General features: G+C 43.8%; 1 protein-coding gene across 2 annotated transcripts in view; it reads right to left on the bottom strand.

The window, feature by feature from the left end:
• Positions 1–301: 301 nt before the first annotated feature.
• The window catches only part of myo5b (myosin VB), a 90,574-nt gene continuing 75,487 nt past the window's right edge, over positions 302–15,388 (bottom strand). Inside the window, exons 24-40 of one of the 2 annotated variants that reach the window (XM_041897826.2) lie at positions 13,634–13,767; positions 13,422–13,541; positions 13,162–13,296; positions 12,876–12,938; positions 10,850–11,095; positions 8,188–8,282; positions 6,718–6,795; positions 6,215–6,413; positions 5,941–6,034; positions 5,640–5,789; positions 5,194–5,345; positions 4,945–5,034; positions 4,514–4,664; positions 3,908–4,202; positions 1,994–2,168; positions 1,752–1,832; positions 302–1,648 (exon numbers count right to left, since the gene is read on the bottom strand). In XM_041897826.2, coding sequence (XP_041753760.2) covers positions 1,496–1,648; positions 1,752–1,832; positions 1,994–2,168; positions 3,908–4,202; positions 4,514–4,664; positions 4,945–5,034; positions 5,194–5,345; positions 5,640–5,789; positions 5,941–6,034; positions 6,215–6,413; positions 6,718–6,795; positions 8,188–8,282; positions 10,850–11,095; positions 12,876–12,938; positions 13,162–13,296; positions 13,422–13,541; positions 13,634–13,767 — 2,411 coding nt within the window. In that variant the 3' untranslated portion in view covers positions 302–1,495. The remainder of the gene's footprint in view (positions 1,649–1,751; positions 1,833–1,993; positions 2,169–3,907; positions 4,203–4,513; positions 4,665–4,944; positions 5,035–5,193; positions 5,346–5,639; positions 5,790–5,940; positions 6,035–6,214; positions 6,414–6,717; positions 6,796–8,187; positions 8,283–10,849; positions 11,096–12,875; positions 12,939–13,161; positions 13,297–13,421; positions 13,542–13,633; positions 13,768–15,388) is intronic. The other variant, XM_041897825.2, reaches the window with a different exon arrangement.

Raw genomic sequence — 15,388 nt, 5'->3', positions numbered from 1 at the left:
AGATTGTTATCAACAAATGCGGCAAAATGTACAGTAAATGTAAAATGCACATCAAATCAACAGTGTAATGTTTGGATTCAGTCTTGTGTCAGGTGAACTGTTGTGTCCTCAACTTTGGTCTGATCATTTCCCCATAATCTCCAAAGTGTTCCCTTTCCATTGCTACCATGCTTATGCATATGTTTTCATATGCCTTCTGTAAGAAACATTCCAATTTAGCCCTAACCATATATGCCAATTCCCACGAGTGTAAAGGGTTAATCCCTCTCTCCTCCAGCAGACCTAGCATGGCCCCAGATCTGTTTGTGCGGTCTTGCCAACTCCTGCCAGTCATTGTCATGCCATGCAGGAGTTGGCAAGACAGCACAAACAGATTTTAAACCAGGCTAAGACTGTCCTGCTGGAATGGCTATTACCTTACTCTGCACAGGACACTCTCCAGTCCCATTCCCAGTGCTCTCTCTCGCCCTCTACTCAACCCTAGTCTTCACTAACACATGGATCTATCCCACTTACTAACGCCTCAGTTACATAAAGCTCGGCTTCACTTCTCCTGATTCTGAGATTATACTGTTTCAATGAGATGGCGGTCATTTGAATTGAATTCAGAGTAAAAACAACAACACATCTCTCTGTTGAGAGATTTGTTGAGAGCTTCGGACTTCCTGGACCATGCAGTGTAATAGGATATGGTGTGACTGTGTGCTCTGATCTGAACACAGAAGAGATACAGCTCTTATATAAGATACCAGGTCAAACTTGAGCCTCAGTGAGAGAAGTGCTCTGAAGACTGAGGATTCCTCAAGGCATAGGAAGGATAGAGAGCAGCAGAGCCACAGTGCTGTGTGTAGAGTGTGAGTCACAAACAGAGCCACTGCAATGCAGTGCTGCTCCCGAGTCTGATCTGCTGTCCATTGACAGGGTCTAGAGAAGAGTGAGGCTGAAGCACATGTACAATTAACTCATCATGAGGAAGCCAGACACGGTAGACCACTGCCTACTGTAAAATAAAAAAACAGGACACATTGAATGCTTGGCGGAGTGGCTAACTGGGAATCAATGCCTTGTCAATGGAAGTGAGAGCACACATTTACACAGATTCAATTAATCTGTAAGAGGAATTAATTTACAGTGGGCTTACCATAGAGACTCCTTACAGTGAATAAAAATAAATGTGACTGTATGGGACAGAACTGATTAAGCACAGCATCTCAATAGAGCTCAATAGCCCACTGTAGAATAAGCCAAATAGAGGAAGCAGTTGTGGACAGCTATAAAGAATGACTTGACACATTCTGCTGGATTTACACAGACAGAGGCTTGACAGCATCCATTGTTGGTCAGCTGGAAGGTTCTCTGCCTTCCATTGAGTCCTGTAGACTTGGCGCCCTCTGCTGTTTAGCAGAACAACAAAGCTACCCAGGTTAGAGTGAGCTCTGTTGGGCTCTGCTTCTCCTTGCTAAGAACCAGGCCTGTGGTAGGCCTCGCTGAAGCCTCAGACTCGAGTGAGGAAGTCTAGGCTGAGGTTGGCAGGGATGTGCAGGGTCTCCAGGCTGAGGGCGGAGGGGGTATAGGGGAACAGGACAGGGAAGGTGTGCTTGGTGTCCACCAGGAGCATTGGGACATCGTTCCTCTCCTGCAGACGATTCTGAGGACAAGAGACAAAAAAAAACATGAATAAATGGCACGGAAAATAGATTATATTTGACTGGAAGTAGTTTCACTCATTATAACGGATGAAGAGTTGTTACCTGGATGTTTCTGATGAAGGACACAGTGACTCTTTCCTCAAACTCGTTGAGCGGTGTGTAGAGGTTGAGGATTTTCACAATCTGTACGACAAATAGGACTCTGGTTAATATATGAAGACAAGACATGTCACTCTTCCTGTGAACTTTGAGACATAGTCAGAGTTGTGAGGAGAGTTCTGTGTGCTGGATGCTCAAGGATTGGTGATGTGTAACAGGTTTCAGTAACAGGTGTTTAAGTATACCTGTTGCATAGTGAGAGCGGTACACAGTGAGCAGATGGCCTCGGCGTCCTGGGACGTCTTCTTCTTGACCTGAAGCAGTTGGGCGGCCTGGATGACGGGCTCCAAGTTAACCACCGCCCCGCTCTGGTGCAGGTTCTTCCCCCGAAGCCACTCCTCCATCTGACTGATGTTGTACCTGACCAATCACAGTGAAACACACTTAGTATAGACCCACCTCTTCAGTGAAGAGTCTTCATCAAACCCTTATGCTACTGTAATGAGCTACAGTTATTTTCTCTCTCTCTAACAGTACTGAGTGCTGCTCTCCTCTCAGCTATACTGCATGTACAGTTAAGGACCTTTTCCTGGTCAGGTCTTTAAAAAAAACAGAACAGGCACTAGTAAAATATAACATCCCTAGTAACATAACATCCCCAGCATGGTTCTGTAAAAAGGTTCAGTCAAAAGTTTGGACACACCTACTCATTCAACGTTTTTTCTTTATTTTTACTATTTTCTACATTGTAGAATAATAGTGAAGACATCAAAACTATGAAATAACACATATGGAATCATGTAGTAACCAAAGAAGTGTTAAACAAATCAAAATATATTTTATATTTGAGATTCTTCAAATAGCCAGCCTTTGCCTTGATGACAGCTTTGCACACTCTTGGCATTCTCTCAATCAGCTTCATGAGGTAGTCACCTGGAATTCATTTCAATTAACAGGTGTGCCGCCTTAAAAGTTAATTTGTGGAATTTCTTTCCTTCTTAATGCGTTTGAGCCAATCAGTTGTGTTGTGACAAGGTAGGGGGGGGTATACAGAAGATAGCCCTATTTGGTAAAAGACCAAGTCCATATTATTTCTTCAAGTGCAGTCGCAAAAACCATCAAGCTCTATGATGAAACTGGCTCTCATGAGGACTGCCACAGGAATGGAAGACCCAGAGTTACCTCTGCTGCAGAGGATAAGTTCATTAGAGTTACCAGCCTCAGAAATTGCAGCCCAAATAAATGCTTCACAGAGTTCATGTCACAGACACATCTCAACATCAACTGTTCAGAGGAGACTGCTTGAATCAGGCCTTCATGGTCGAATTGCTGCAAAGAAACCACTACTGAAGGACACCAATAAGAAGAAGAGACTTGCTTTGGCCAAGAAACACGAGCAATGGACATTAGACCGGTGGAAATGTGTCCTTTGGTCTGGAGTCCAAATTGGAGATTTTTGGTTCCAACCTCTGTGTCTTTGTGAGACGCGGTGTGGGCGAACGGATGATATCTGCATGTGTAGTTCCCATCGTAAAGCATGGAGGAGGAGGTGTTATGGTGTGGGGGTGCTTTGCTGGTGACACTGTGATTTATTTAGAATTCAAGGCACACTTAACCAGCATGGCTACCACAGCATTCTGCAGCGATTTGCCATCCCATCTGGTTTGGGCTTAGTGGGACTATCATTTGTTTTTCAACAGGGCAATGATCCAACACACCTCCAGGCTGTGTAAGGGCTATTTTACCAAGAAGGAGAGTGATGGAGTGCTGCATCAGATGACCTGGCCTCCACAATCCCCCGACCTCAACCCAATTGAGATGGTTTGGGATGAGTCGGACGGCAGAGTGAAGGAAAAACAGCCAACAAGTGCTCAGCATATGTGGGAACTCCTTCAAGACTGTTGGAAAAGCATTCCAGGTGAAGCTGGTTGAGAGAATACCAAGAGTGTGCAAAGCTGTCATCAAGGCAAAGGGTGGCTATTTGAAGAATCCCGTCTTGTTTAACACTTTTTGGGTTACTACATGATTCCATATGTGTTATTTCATAGTTTTGATGTCTTCACTATTATTCTACAATGTAGAAAATAGTAAAAATAAAGAACAACCCTTGAAAGAGTAGGGGTGTTCAAACTTTTGACAGGTACTGTATATAAACATACCTGAGCTGCATGCCAGTGCTCCAGGAGCAGACGTCTTTCCTGAGCAACAGGTTGTTGAGGGTGACAGCGTTGATGCTGTAGAAGAGCTGCCGGACCACCTGGCCTGCTATCTCTGGGTCTAGCCCGTGCTCGCCCATCACCCCATGGAACTGGCCCAGCTGTCTGATCAGGGCCTCCAGGGTGTAGCTCCCTGGACCCTCCTCGTCCTTGTCCATGCTGGAGGAGCGGTTCCTGTAACCCATGGGCTTCACTCCCGCGAGGCTGGGGATAGACTCACTCTCCAACATGGCCGACACTACCCAGTTGAAGGAAGGTGATCGTTGTTAATGCATTGTTCATTCATTCATACATTTCTATAGGTTTAATTGATTAACTTTTCTTCTTTTAGGAAATCTAAGTACTGAACTATAACATTGAGCTGTGGAAAATCAGTAGAATAAGGGAATACATATATAAATGTCAAATATCATGCAAGTAATTTTTTCAAATGTCAAAACAGCGGTACAATCAACCCAGAATGAAGAATCGGTTGGTACATTTCTAAGTCCATTGTCCCTAACTTCTGGACCATACAGTTCTTGACACCTAGATTCCCCAGCGCCTCACCGATCATGGGCTGCATGACGTGCTCTGCCACCTTGATGAGCTGCTGGTAGATCTGAATGGAGAGGTCACTCAGCACCTGGCGGTACTCTGCCAGGTCAAAGTTCTTCAAGCAGTGCTCATTCTGTTTGGCCGTGTTCTGAGTCATAAACGACTAGGAATACAGCAAGACAGGAATGAGAGTTGTAGAGAGCTACAATTTGTAGAGTGAGCTACAATTTGTAGAGTAGGTTACAGCAAGTGTATTTAAAAGTATGTACATCTTTAAAATGCACTGTGCATGGAGAAGAATCAAGGAGTAATCAGATTGTATAAATGTCAGACAATCTACCTCTTATTTCAACAAGCTAAAGTACTGAACATCCCTTTCTAGCAACTCTTCACAGTTTATAATGAGCACAATGATCTCTCTGATAGATCAAAGTAAGTCTCACCTCATCTCCACTGTACTGCTTGAGACAGTGCAGCAGACGACTCGTGTTGGCCAGCCAGAAGGAGGTCATCTCAAAGTCATCATTGTTTTTCTGCAGAGGTATTGCAAAATGTATGTTAAATACCAGAATCGCTGTACTGTATTCTGACCAAGCTTTCCTCGCAACTTACTTCCAAAGATTGTGCACTGCATTAAAGCATGTGAGTGAAGTCTCTATCTATATGTGGGGAATAAAACTCTGTATCTATACCTTGAGGACCTTCTTAATGGCGTTGATGGTGGAGGTGAGCAGAGAGTGGACCTTCTGGTCATCGTTGATGTAGTCCGCATGGCGGATGCACATGAAGAGGATGTAGGCAGGTAGACAGGGTACTGTGGCTGATACAGCCTGGGGCTTCATGTCTGGAAACACCAAACAGCACATATAAGGTCACAATAACATCGCTATTACAATAACGTTACAATAACAGTTATTACAATAACATTGCATTACAATATCATAGTTATTACAATAACATTCAATTTCTATAACAGAGAGTCATGTGCTGGTACAAGTTCCTCCACTATTTCAGTAATCATTGTAGTCGTCATGTGGATTTCAGAAGATTGTGATACGCTCTGGACTTGATAGGTGTTTGTACTTGTGATGCAGTCATAGTGTATGTGATGAGCTGACTTTCTGCTGCCACGTCGTACCAGTGATGAGCGTTTTGACCAGCAGGGTCTCGTCCTCCTTGTAGTACTCCAGCATGCCCTCAAAGTCCTTCTCTCTGCGCTGGACAGTCACCTGACGGGTCAGCTCTGGTTTGGCCGTGGTGGACTGGGATGCTGCTGCAGTCACAGACACTTGACAGGGCAGAGGACAAAGTGGTTACTGATACTGCAACAACCATCATATTAACCATCATACAGTATGTCCATTTGGCCTACATTACAGCTTAGTGAGACCAATAAATAAATAGCCTACAGAATTTATAAGGAGCTCCGGCTCACTCACCTTCCAGCTCCTGTACTTTCTTCATGTAGATCCTCAGCTGCTTCTTCAGCTTCCTCTCATTCTTCTCCAGTTTCTCCACAAGCTCTTTTAAGTCCTATAGTAGCAAAAACATTCAAGATGATCAACTCAACACTTTAACTTTCAGAGCTCTGGGCTGTTCCATTCCAACAGGTGCCCATGGGCCTGTATTCACAAAGAGTCTCCGTTTAGCCTTTTAGATCATAATAATATGGTTGTGAGTCCTAGATCAGCACCCTGGTTGCAGTGTTCTCACCAGGTTGTCATTGGTGAGGCGGGTGATCTCCTGCTGGATGCTGTACTCCACCTGGGCCTCAGGAGACAGAGACATGGTGTGGTTTAGCATCTCTTGCTTCTTCTCTATGTCGTCCTTTAGCAGCTCAATCTGGGTGTGGAGCGCCTCCAGCTCATCCTCGTGTTTCCTGGCCTGAGACTGAAGCTGGGCCTCCAACAGCCTGGGAGAAAGGAGGAGAGGGGGAGACAGGGAGAAGGAAAGAAGGGATGGTTACAATAAGCCTAAAGCTGACTGAACCTTCCCAAACATCTAACTTGTAGCATTCTGGTACCATAGTGTGGAGACTTACTGTGTTAAGTATGGTTTCATAGCTCATTAACTCACATCTTAACCCCCACAGTTTGTGCCCTTTTCTGTCCCATTGAATATTGACAATGAAGTGCAGTTTTACCAGAGGCAAAGGAACGGGGGAGAGGATAAAGCAGGAAAGCAGTAAGTAGAGATGGAAAGCAGAAGAAGACAACCTGGCCACTTGCTTTAAACCCTGGTATGCCAGGCCCAGCTCGCCATCTTCATTCAAATAACCCCAGTCTGAAGCTTTGCTGCTGGCGGCAAGCCAGGAGAGATCGAGATAGAGCGATAGAGACGGAGAGGAAAAGAGAGAGATGGCAAGAAGAAAGGAGTGACAGGAGAAAACAGAACAGAGCAAGAGGAGTTAGCACCACAGAGAGGTTGAGCAGAAACCTCAAGAGGAACCAGAGATTTTGCAGTTCAAATCTTATAGCTGACATAGGAAAAAGCTCTCACACAACAGACATAGACAGACACTACCAACGCCACTAAAACACAGTGAAGGACCTCTCTTTAGGCAAAAGCTTCCATTTGCACCTAGCGTTATGGGGATGTTTACCCTTTTAAAACCCGATCAGGGTGAGAAGGTGTCATCATATCGGCATCTGCCTCTCATTACTGCCATCTATCTGCAGGGTCATTCTGCCATAATGAGGATGTCTGAGAAATCCCTCCAGGTTAAAAGGTTCTGCTCTGCAGACACAACAGAGGTGTTTAAATCAGCCTGGCATTTAGGCTAGGTCTCTCAAACCGGGCCGGGACACAGAGAACAAAATATATAAAAGGACAGGAATAGATCACGGGTCAATGGAAGATTGCTTTGGATCGAGATGAATCTGTGTGCTTCGAGTGGCTCATCATGAGCAACACAAATGTATTTCCTCCCTGGCAATCTGAGTCCCATCTAAGTCCCGTCACTCACTGACTGACAGAGGGTTCTGTTAATGATGATGAGACAGAGGGCCATGAAGGTAGATGGATCAGGAAGGATACCACTGTGTCAATTTCAATAGGGTGCAATCAAAAGCCGGGCAGTTTGCCATGAATATGTTATCATACATCAGAGTGATGGGGACAGTTTAGATTAGAAAGGTGACCCAATGTTACCCTGAGAGTAATCTCCTGTGGGCAGATTCTGTGTGTAGACTGAGAGAAACTTCCAGGACTGAATGTGATGCGGGAGATCCGAGGTGCATTAGTTCTGTTTTCTGGGTTTTCGTCACTGGTTATATGGATGTATAAGGATTGGGTGAAGGCAGTGCTGAAACTGCTTCACCTCGAGTGCTTCGCGTGAGGGGGGGCTTTTTGGTTTGTCTGTCACCTTGAGCATACTGTAGCTATAAACTGTGTCTGTTGGACTAAGCGCTGGACATAGAAGTACAGTAGTGAATATCTCTAGGCAATTTCTAGTTGGACAAAACAATAGTAGCACTGGCAACAATTGTATGTAGTCACATGGAATGAAAGCTGAACCACCAGAGTGACACTTTCCTCATTTCCATTTCACTCTGTCAATCCATAAGTATAAATGTGATATTTACATTGAAAAACATTCTGTGCACCAGTGGGTATATGACACGAAAAAACCCAGTGTGTATTCCATGACTGTACTTCCAATATAAGGTAAAGAAACACACACTTACTTCTTAGACTCACAGAGTCCATGGTAGGCCCTCAGAGCCTCCTCCTTGTCTATGGGCTTCTTGCTGTTGGTCCATTCAGGCAAGTTATTGGTTTCCTATGGAGAGGGAGGGACATGAAGGTCAATTTATGATGCCATTAAAGATGTAGTAAAAACCGTAGGAGATAGTTGGTGGATACATCTGCCACTGCTTTATAAGGTAATGATGCAAACATTAATCTGACTTGTCTCTTTCCCTCTTTAGATCAAACCCAGTCAGTGTGTAACACGCACTCATAAACCTGAGACATAGGCTATATTGAAGTACAGCTGTCCTCAACACACTTTCATATTACAGGCCAGCGCCTCTCTAATCTCTGCAGCTGAACCAATGAGCTTTCGTCAGTTGGGAAAGGAAGAATCAGAGAGACAGGCCATCATCTTCTAAGGAGTATGACACGCCAGGCATATCCTCCACTAACCTAGCAGGTGGGACTGGGAGAGAGCAGCTCAGGAGAGTCTGAAATATTACCTAGGTGTGAGGGGGAAGAAGAGGTGTGAGGGGGAAGAAGTGGAAACGCTTGAGTGAATGAAAGCAGTCTGTTTTGCTGCCTCCCACACACCATGCTCTCTCTCTGCCCTCCTGTCCTGAGGCACTCCCTCTCAAACCAAACGCCTGGCTGCCCAGGACATAACTACAGGTTAATGCCCCGCTGGATTATTACAATGTAAGGGCCGATCCGTCAGACTCTGTCGTTCACAGTCCCAGTTGGAGGTCTGGCTTGGAGGTCAGTCTCTCTCATAAGTCTCATAATGAGACTCTCCAGTTACATACTAGTCTGCCTGTACCTCTGTCTAAATCAAACTGGAAACATTTGATCAAATATTCAAGTGTTTTGTTTGGGTAAGATACAGGTCACTGGAATCCATTATAGTACAAGACTATCATGTGCTTTTCATCCCTGACTGATTTGACTCAATTCAATTGCGCTGCATAATGATAATAATCATGTTGCCCTTCAACCCACGAGTCACAAACATCCTTAAAGGAACGTACTGGATTTTTTAAAACCTCAAAATAGCTGTCAAGATCACGTTACGAACATGTAGGACTGTGAAAACAGCTTCCAAATGCGTTCTGTAGATCAAAAGCTATTTTCCAGATTTTAGCCTCAGTGACGTATTTGGGGGTAATCACGTGTTTTTTGAAAACTACAACGAGCTTTAGGGAGGAGTGAGGTTGATTTCCTGGTCTCCGCTTGTCACACCCCCGAACGTAAGGAATTTGAAAAACTGGGTGTTTCTAGTTAAACTGTCATGAGACTGTAGTTCTGTGTCAGTCAGAGAGCTTCTATCGTTACTACTGTCAAATAACCTATAGCAGGATTCCTCAACTGGCGGCCCGCGGGTGAGTTTATTTGGAACCCCAAGTTTTCTGAACAAAACCAACATTTATTTATTGTTCGACATAAGACCGTAAAAACACCAGCAAATCAGCGCCAAGTGATTTACATTTTGGAAATCTGTTGCAAAGTATTCCCATGCATAATAGAGAGATACTGTATGTGATCGCACACTCTTAGAAATGTAGAACCCTTTCCACAGAGGGTTCTACATGGATCCCAAAAGAGTTCTACCTGGAACCAAAAAGGGTTCTACCTGAAACCAAAAAGTGTTCTCCTATGGGGACAGCCGCAGAACCCTTTTTTCTAAGAGTGTATACAAATGTAATAAGCAAGGTGTGAAATTATTATCAAAATATTTATTTAAACATATCTGTTTGTGCATCTTGCAGTCAATTTACATTCTACAAATTATTTGTAATATGTTCCGGCACCCTGACCATCCGCTCAAGAAAAAAAATCTGCCTGTGGCCAAGAGAACAGATGACAACAGAGTAAGTGTTTGGCGCCTGCTAGATAATGTTTTTATATGGCATAATTTCATATAGTGCTATTGTGGGTATTGCGGTTGTGTATCGTTAGTTCTGCTATTGTTACTATATTGAGCTTAGACGCAAAGCACCATGGAAGCTGTAGTAATCTCATCATTCTAACAAATGACTTCCTGGTTCGATAAAAGGCTACTTTATTGCTTATTTGCAATAAAAAAAAAGATATATCTGGGCAATTTCCATAACTAGGGCCACTAACAACTTGCTGTGGAGTCGTGGAGACAAGCTGTAGAACATTCCTTCAACCTTTGGCCTACAATGGTCGCGCCCCAGCGGAAATCTAATCAACATAATAAAAAAATCCCCAGCAAAATCTATTCGCTTAAGCTAGAGATATGTGCTATTTTTGCATGGGCTGCGTCTCAATCCACCACATCCGCCGATATCGCCCTTCCGCATCTGCGGTGAACGGTGGCAGAGGTAGAGTGGTGTTTGTCAGACCATGAAAATCGTTCTTCTCACGAAAACGTCTGTAGCGTCCAAACGGTTTGGGCCACACACTAATATGACCCCTCTGTGGAAAGCTGAGACTCACGAACATGATGGTGTTCTCCGTTTTGCCCTAGAACGCAAGCCTCACAAGACTAATTTGAAGGTCCCTGGTACCAGTTTAATGTGTCTGTAGATAACCTTTTGATTAACAAACAGGGCCATATAAACTGGATTATCAACACTTCCCATTGGACACCAAAAGCCATGTCAACTTTCAGCTCCCAGTTTGGTGACTTACGATGTGATTGGTTGTCTCCTTCTCTTTCTGCTGGGCTGCAGTGACAATCTGAGTCCTGAGGATGAGGACCTCCTCCTTACGCACATCCAGCTCCTCATTGGCTGCCTTGAGCTGGCCCAGCAGCAGGTTGTAGCCGTCCTGAAGCTCATTGGAGGAGCTGTTCTTGGAGGCGCGGTCAGCAATGGCCTTCCTCAGCTCGTTCAGGTCATTCTTCAGCTTCTTGTTCTCAGATTCCAGCTCCTGTCTCTGTGGAAAAACAAGGCCAAAGTACAAATATATTTATTGGCAATCTAAAATTGAGCTTTGGTAATCGTTGGTAATAAAAGTAGTGAAATGCCAAGTCTCAATGTAAGGAAGAATGACAGTAATTATACCAATACAAGGAATAAAGTAATATAGAGCAGAGTAAGATATGATCGTTACCACATTGGGAGTAGCTTAGTAAGTAAATCTTTGTAGAGACATCAAAACTATTTGTAGTTGATTTTCATTTTAGCTATGGCAAGTAGCTACAGTATTTAGCTATGGCAAGTAGCTAAAAGCCACCTCTCTCTCTCTCTCTCTTAACATTCTCTCCTCTTCTCTCTCTATCTACTCTCTCTCTCTCTCTCTCTCTCTCTCTCTCTCTCTCTCTCTCTCTCTCTCTCTCTCTCTCTCTCTCTCTCTCTCTCTCTCTCTCTCTCTCTCTCTCTCTCTCTCTCTCTCTCTCTCTCTCTCTCTCTCTCTCTCTCTCTCTCTCTCTCTCTCTCTCTCTCTCAAGAAGCAAGCCCCATAGAGATGGGCCAATGAGCAGAAATCGATTTTTAGGGCTTCACAGCTGTGAATGCCTACTGTTAGTCTTAATTCTTATTTTGTATTTTTTAACATGGTCAAATAACTCAAGCATAGATTGGTAACTTTTTTTCTCATTTGGCCCACAGAAACTAGAGGCAATTAGTAACTTGGTGAAAAAGAATGGCGCCCACAAATTGGCCTTTCGCTGTTATTAGCAGTCTCACTTAAACCCTCATATCCACCACTCTGTTTGACCTAGTGACTTGAAACGTTGTAGGTATGTAGGTGTTTTACCTCATGCTGAACAAATTTGCCTCAAGGACCCATAAGGTCCGTCAGAATACATTTCCTCCATCTTGGACATTTAGGAAAAATTATTCTCATGAACCATAAGTCCAAATAACACAAAATTCGGTATGTAGGCCCATGATACATCTCTTAACTTAGTTTGAGAAAAGGGATTGGTTAAGAGATGACTGAGTTATTGACAAATCAGGAAATCTGATTTTACGTGTCCATTTAAATCCTTTGGAAATCCACCCTACAATGGCATATCAACTTGAAACTTGTTAGGGTCATCAAAGACGTTACCATGATGAACCATGCTACGTTTGGCATCTTAAAGAATAAGGAAACTTAACTAAAAAGTCATTTTCACACACGACAGTGTCTAGGGTTTACCAAAAATGGTGCAAAAAAACAAAAAACGTCCAGTCAGCGGCAGTCTTGTGGGCAAAAACAGTTAGTTGATGAGAGGTCGAAGGAGAATGGCAAGAATCGTGCAAGCTAACAGGCGGGCCACAAACAGGCAAATAACGGTACGCACAACTCGTCGATCCTTGTCACAGATGGGCTATTGCAGCAGACGACCACACCGGGTTCCTCTCCTATCAGCTAAAAACAAGAAGAAACTGGACAATTGAGGAGTGGAAAAACATTGCCTGGTCCAACGAATCCCGGTTCCTGTTGCGTCATGCTGATGGCAGAGTCAAGATTTAGCGTAAGCATTATGAGTCCATGGCCCCATCCTGCCTGGTGTCATTGGTACAGGCTGGTGGCGGTGGTGTAGGGAATGTTTTACACCCACAGTTTCAAAGGCAGGACGGCCAAAGACACCAGAACAGACAGAGTGAAGAAGACATCGAACACCACAAATAGAGACATCCCACTGCTGAATAGTACTGTACACCGTGTTTGTCTGTGTGTATGCATGTTAGTTTGTGTATCTGTGTGGGGGTGGATGGATCTGTACCTTGAGACTGTTGTAGGCCAGGTCCGCACTCTCTTGCGCTGACGTTGTCTTTGGCTCAATGCCCTAAGAGAGACAGTTAATAGTAAATATTCCACTTTGGGTCGATAAAACAGAGGCAAGCAGCTTGAGGATCACGGTCCTGATCTTAAACTTAAAGGTATTCAAGAAAACAACTTGTTAAGATCAAAACCTCTACCTGCAGTAATGGGAGAAACGTCTGTGTAGGTCTTTAAGAAGGATACAAAAACAAGCAAGAGCATAACACTGGACTGAGACATGGGCCCACCTTGCGCTTAGCCTGGTCCTCCATCTTTTCCAGGTTGACTTGCAGTCTCTTCCTCTCCTGTTCCAGCTCTCTAACACGCTTCTGCAGCTTCATGAACACACCGATGTCCATCGCTGCCTTCTCCACTCCCATCTCCTGCAGGGGGACAATGTCAGGTCAGAATCTAGTCCAAGCAACTATGTACAGCTGGGCACAGTAAGCCTGTGTTAGACTGTATAAGGCTGTATAAAACTAGTTAATCCTGGTTAAGGGGGTCTTACCTCTACGAGCTGGATGGCATCGTCAGTGTCTCCCACCTCCGAGGTAGAGACGGAGGGATAATTGGAGTCAGACTCCAGGCTGCTCTGGTTAGAATTGTTCCTCCTGTGGCCAGGCTGAAACTGAAGGGTAGAGGAGACAGGGAACCATTGGACATCTGGCTTGGCATAGGACACCTATATGCAAATGTGCACACACACCCACACCCACACACCTTGGCCTCCTGTAGGTTGTCATATCTCTGCTCCAGTCTGGAGAACTCCCTAAGAAGATTCTGGTAGCGCTGCCTCTCCTCATCCAGCTCTGCCTGGACCCGACCCACACTCTGGGACGCACTGCTCTCCTGGTCTGAAGCACACACACACACGACCAGTCCACATCAATCACTTTCATGAGTCTCCACTTTTACTATTACTCAATTACTGTCCTGTAGATGAGCCCCCATTTGAGTGACTAGAAAACAAGCCATCACTAAGTTACATACAGTATTCTTCATTACAGGTACTGAATATCTATCTGCTAGTCTTTGATGTCATATTTATTTTATTAAGACCTAAAGTTATTTGGAATAGCAACTTGGTGTCATCACCATTTCATATATGAATTTGAGGGATAGGTTATTGTATTGTCATGATTCCAAATAACTTTTCTATCTTTGATCGTTTTCACATTGACGATAGCAAAGGGACATTCTTGAGAGGTTCGAGAAGCATATATTTTTGAGAGACAATACTATTACGTAAACTTGCGAAATTATCACATCTCGAGCGCTACCTCTGGTTTTACACTAGAAAAGAGATACAGTATTCACGTACACTCGCCTGACAGTTGCCCCCCTCTGAGCAGGGCAGTGTACCTAGTTGAGCTTAACACTCCTACTGTATAAATAGTAATAGAAGAGCAATGTTTTTGAAACATCTGAAATGTATAGACTTATATTTGAGACTTGTTTTATTGAGTTTTTACCTGAAACTGCAGTTAACATCCTGTTACATTCTGAAATTGTCGCAGTAGCTGCAGCCTGCCAGCTACAATGAGCCAAGAAAAACTATGGAAGCCCATTCGCGCAACGATATATATACACTACCAGTCAAAGGTTTGGACACACCTACTCATTCAAGGGTTTTTCTTAATTTTTTACATTGTAGAATAATAGTGAAGATATCAAAACTATGAAATAACACATATGGAATAATTTAGTAACCAAAAAAGTGTTAAACAAATCAAAATATATTTTATATTTGAGATTCTTCAAATAGCCACTCTTTGCCTTGACAGCTTTGCACACTCTTGGCATTCTCTCAACCAGCTTCATGAGGTAGTCACCTGGAATGCATTTCAATTAACAGGTGTGCCTTCTTAAAAGTTAATTTGTGGAATTTAAGTTAATGTGTTTTAGCCAATCAGTTGTGTTGTGACAAGGTAGGGGGGTATACAGAATATAGCCCTATTTGGTAAAAGACCAAGTCCATATTATGGCAAGAACAGCTCAAATAAGCAAAGAGAAATGACAGTCCATCATTACTTTAAGACATGAAGGTCAGTCAATACGGAACATTTCAAGAACTTTGAAAGTTTCTTCAAGTGCAGTCGCAAAAACCATCAAGCGCTATGATGAAACTGGCTCTCATGAGGACTGCCACAGGAATGGAAGACCCAGAGTTACCTATGCTGTAGAGGATAAGTTCATTAGAGTTACCAGCCTCAGAAATTGCAGCCCAAGTAAATGCTTCACAGAGTTCAAGTAACAGACATCTCAACATCAACTGTTCAGAGGGGACTGTGTGAATCAGGCCTTCATGATTGAATTCCTGCAAAGAAACCACTACTAAAGGACACCAATAAGAAGAGACCTGCTTGGGCCAATAAACACGAGCAATGGACAGTGGAAATTTGTCCTTTGGTCTGGAGTCCAAATTGGAGATTTTTTGTTCCAACCGCTGTGTCTTTGTAAGACGCGGTGTGGGTG

The sequence above is a fragment of the Coregonus clupeaformis genome, chromosome 15 (genome assembly GCF_020615455.1).
Source record: "Coregonus clupeaformis isolate EN_2021a chromosome 15, ASM2061545v1, whole genome shotgun sequence".
Classification (NCBI taxonomy): Eukaryota; Metazoa; Chordata; class Actinopteri; order Salmoniformes; family Salmonidae; genus Coregonus; species Coregonus clupeaformis.
Note: the sequence above shows the minus strand (reverse complement) of the source record. Positions and strands in the feature narration are given on the sequence as shown.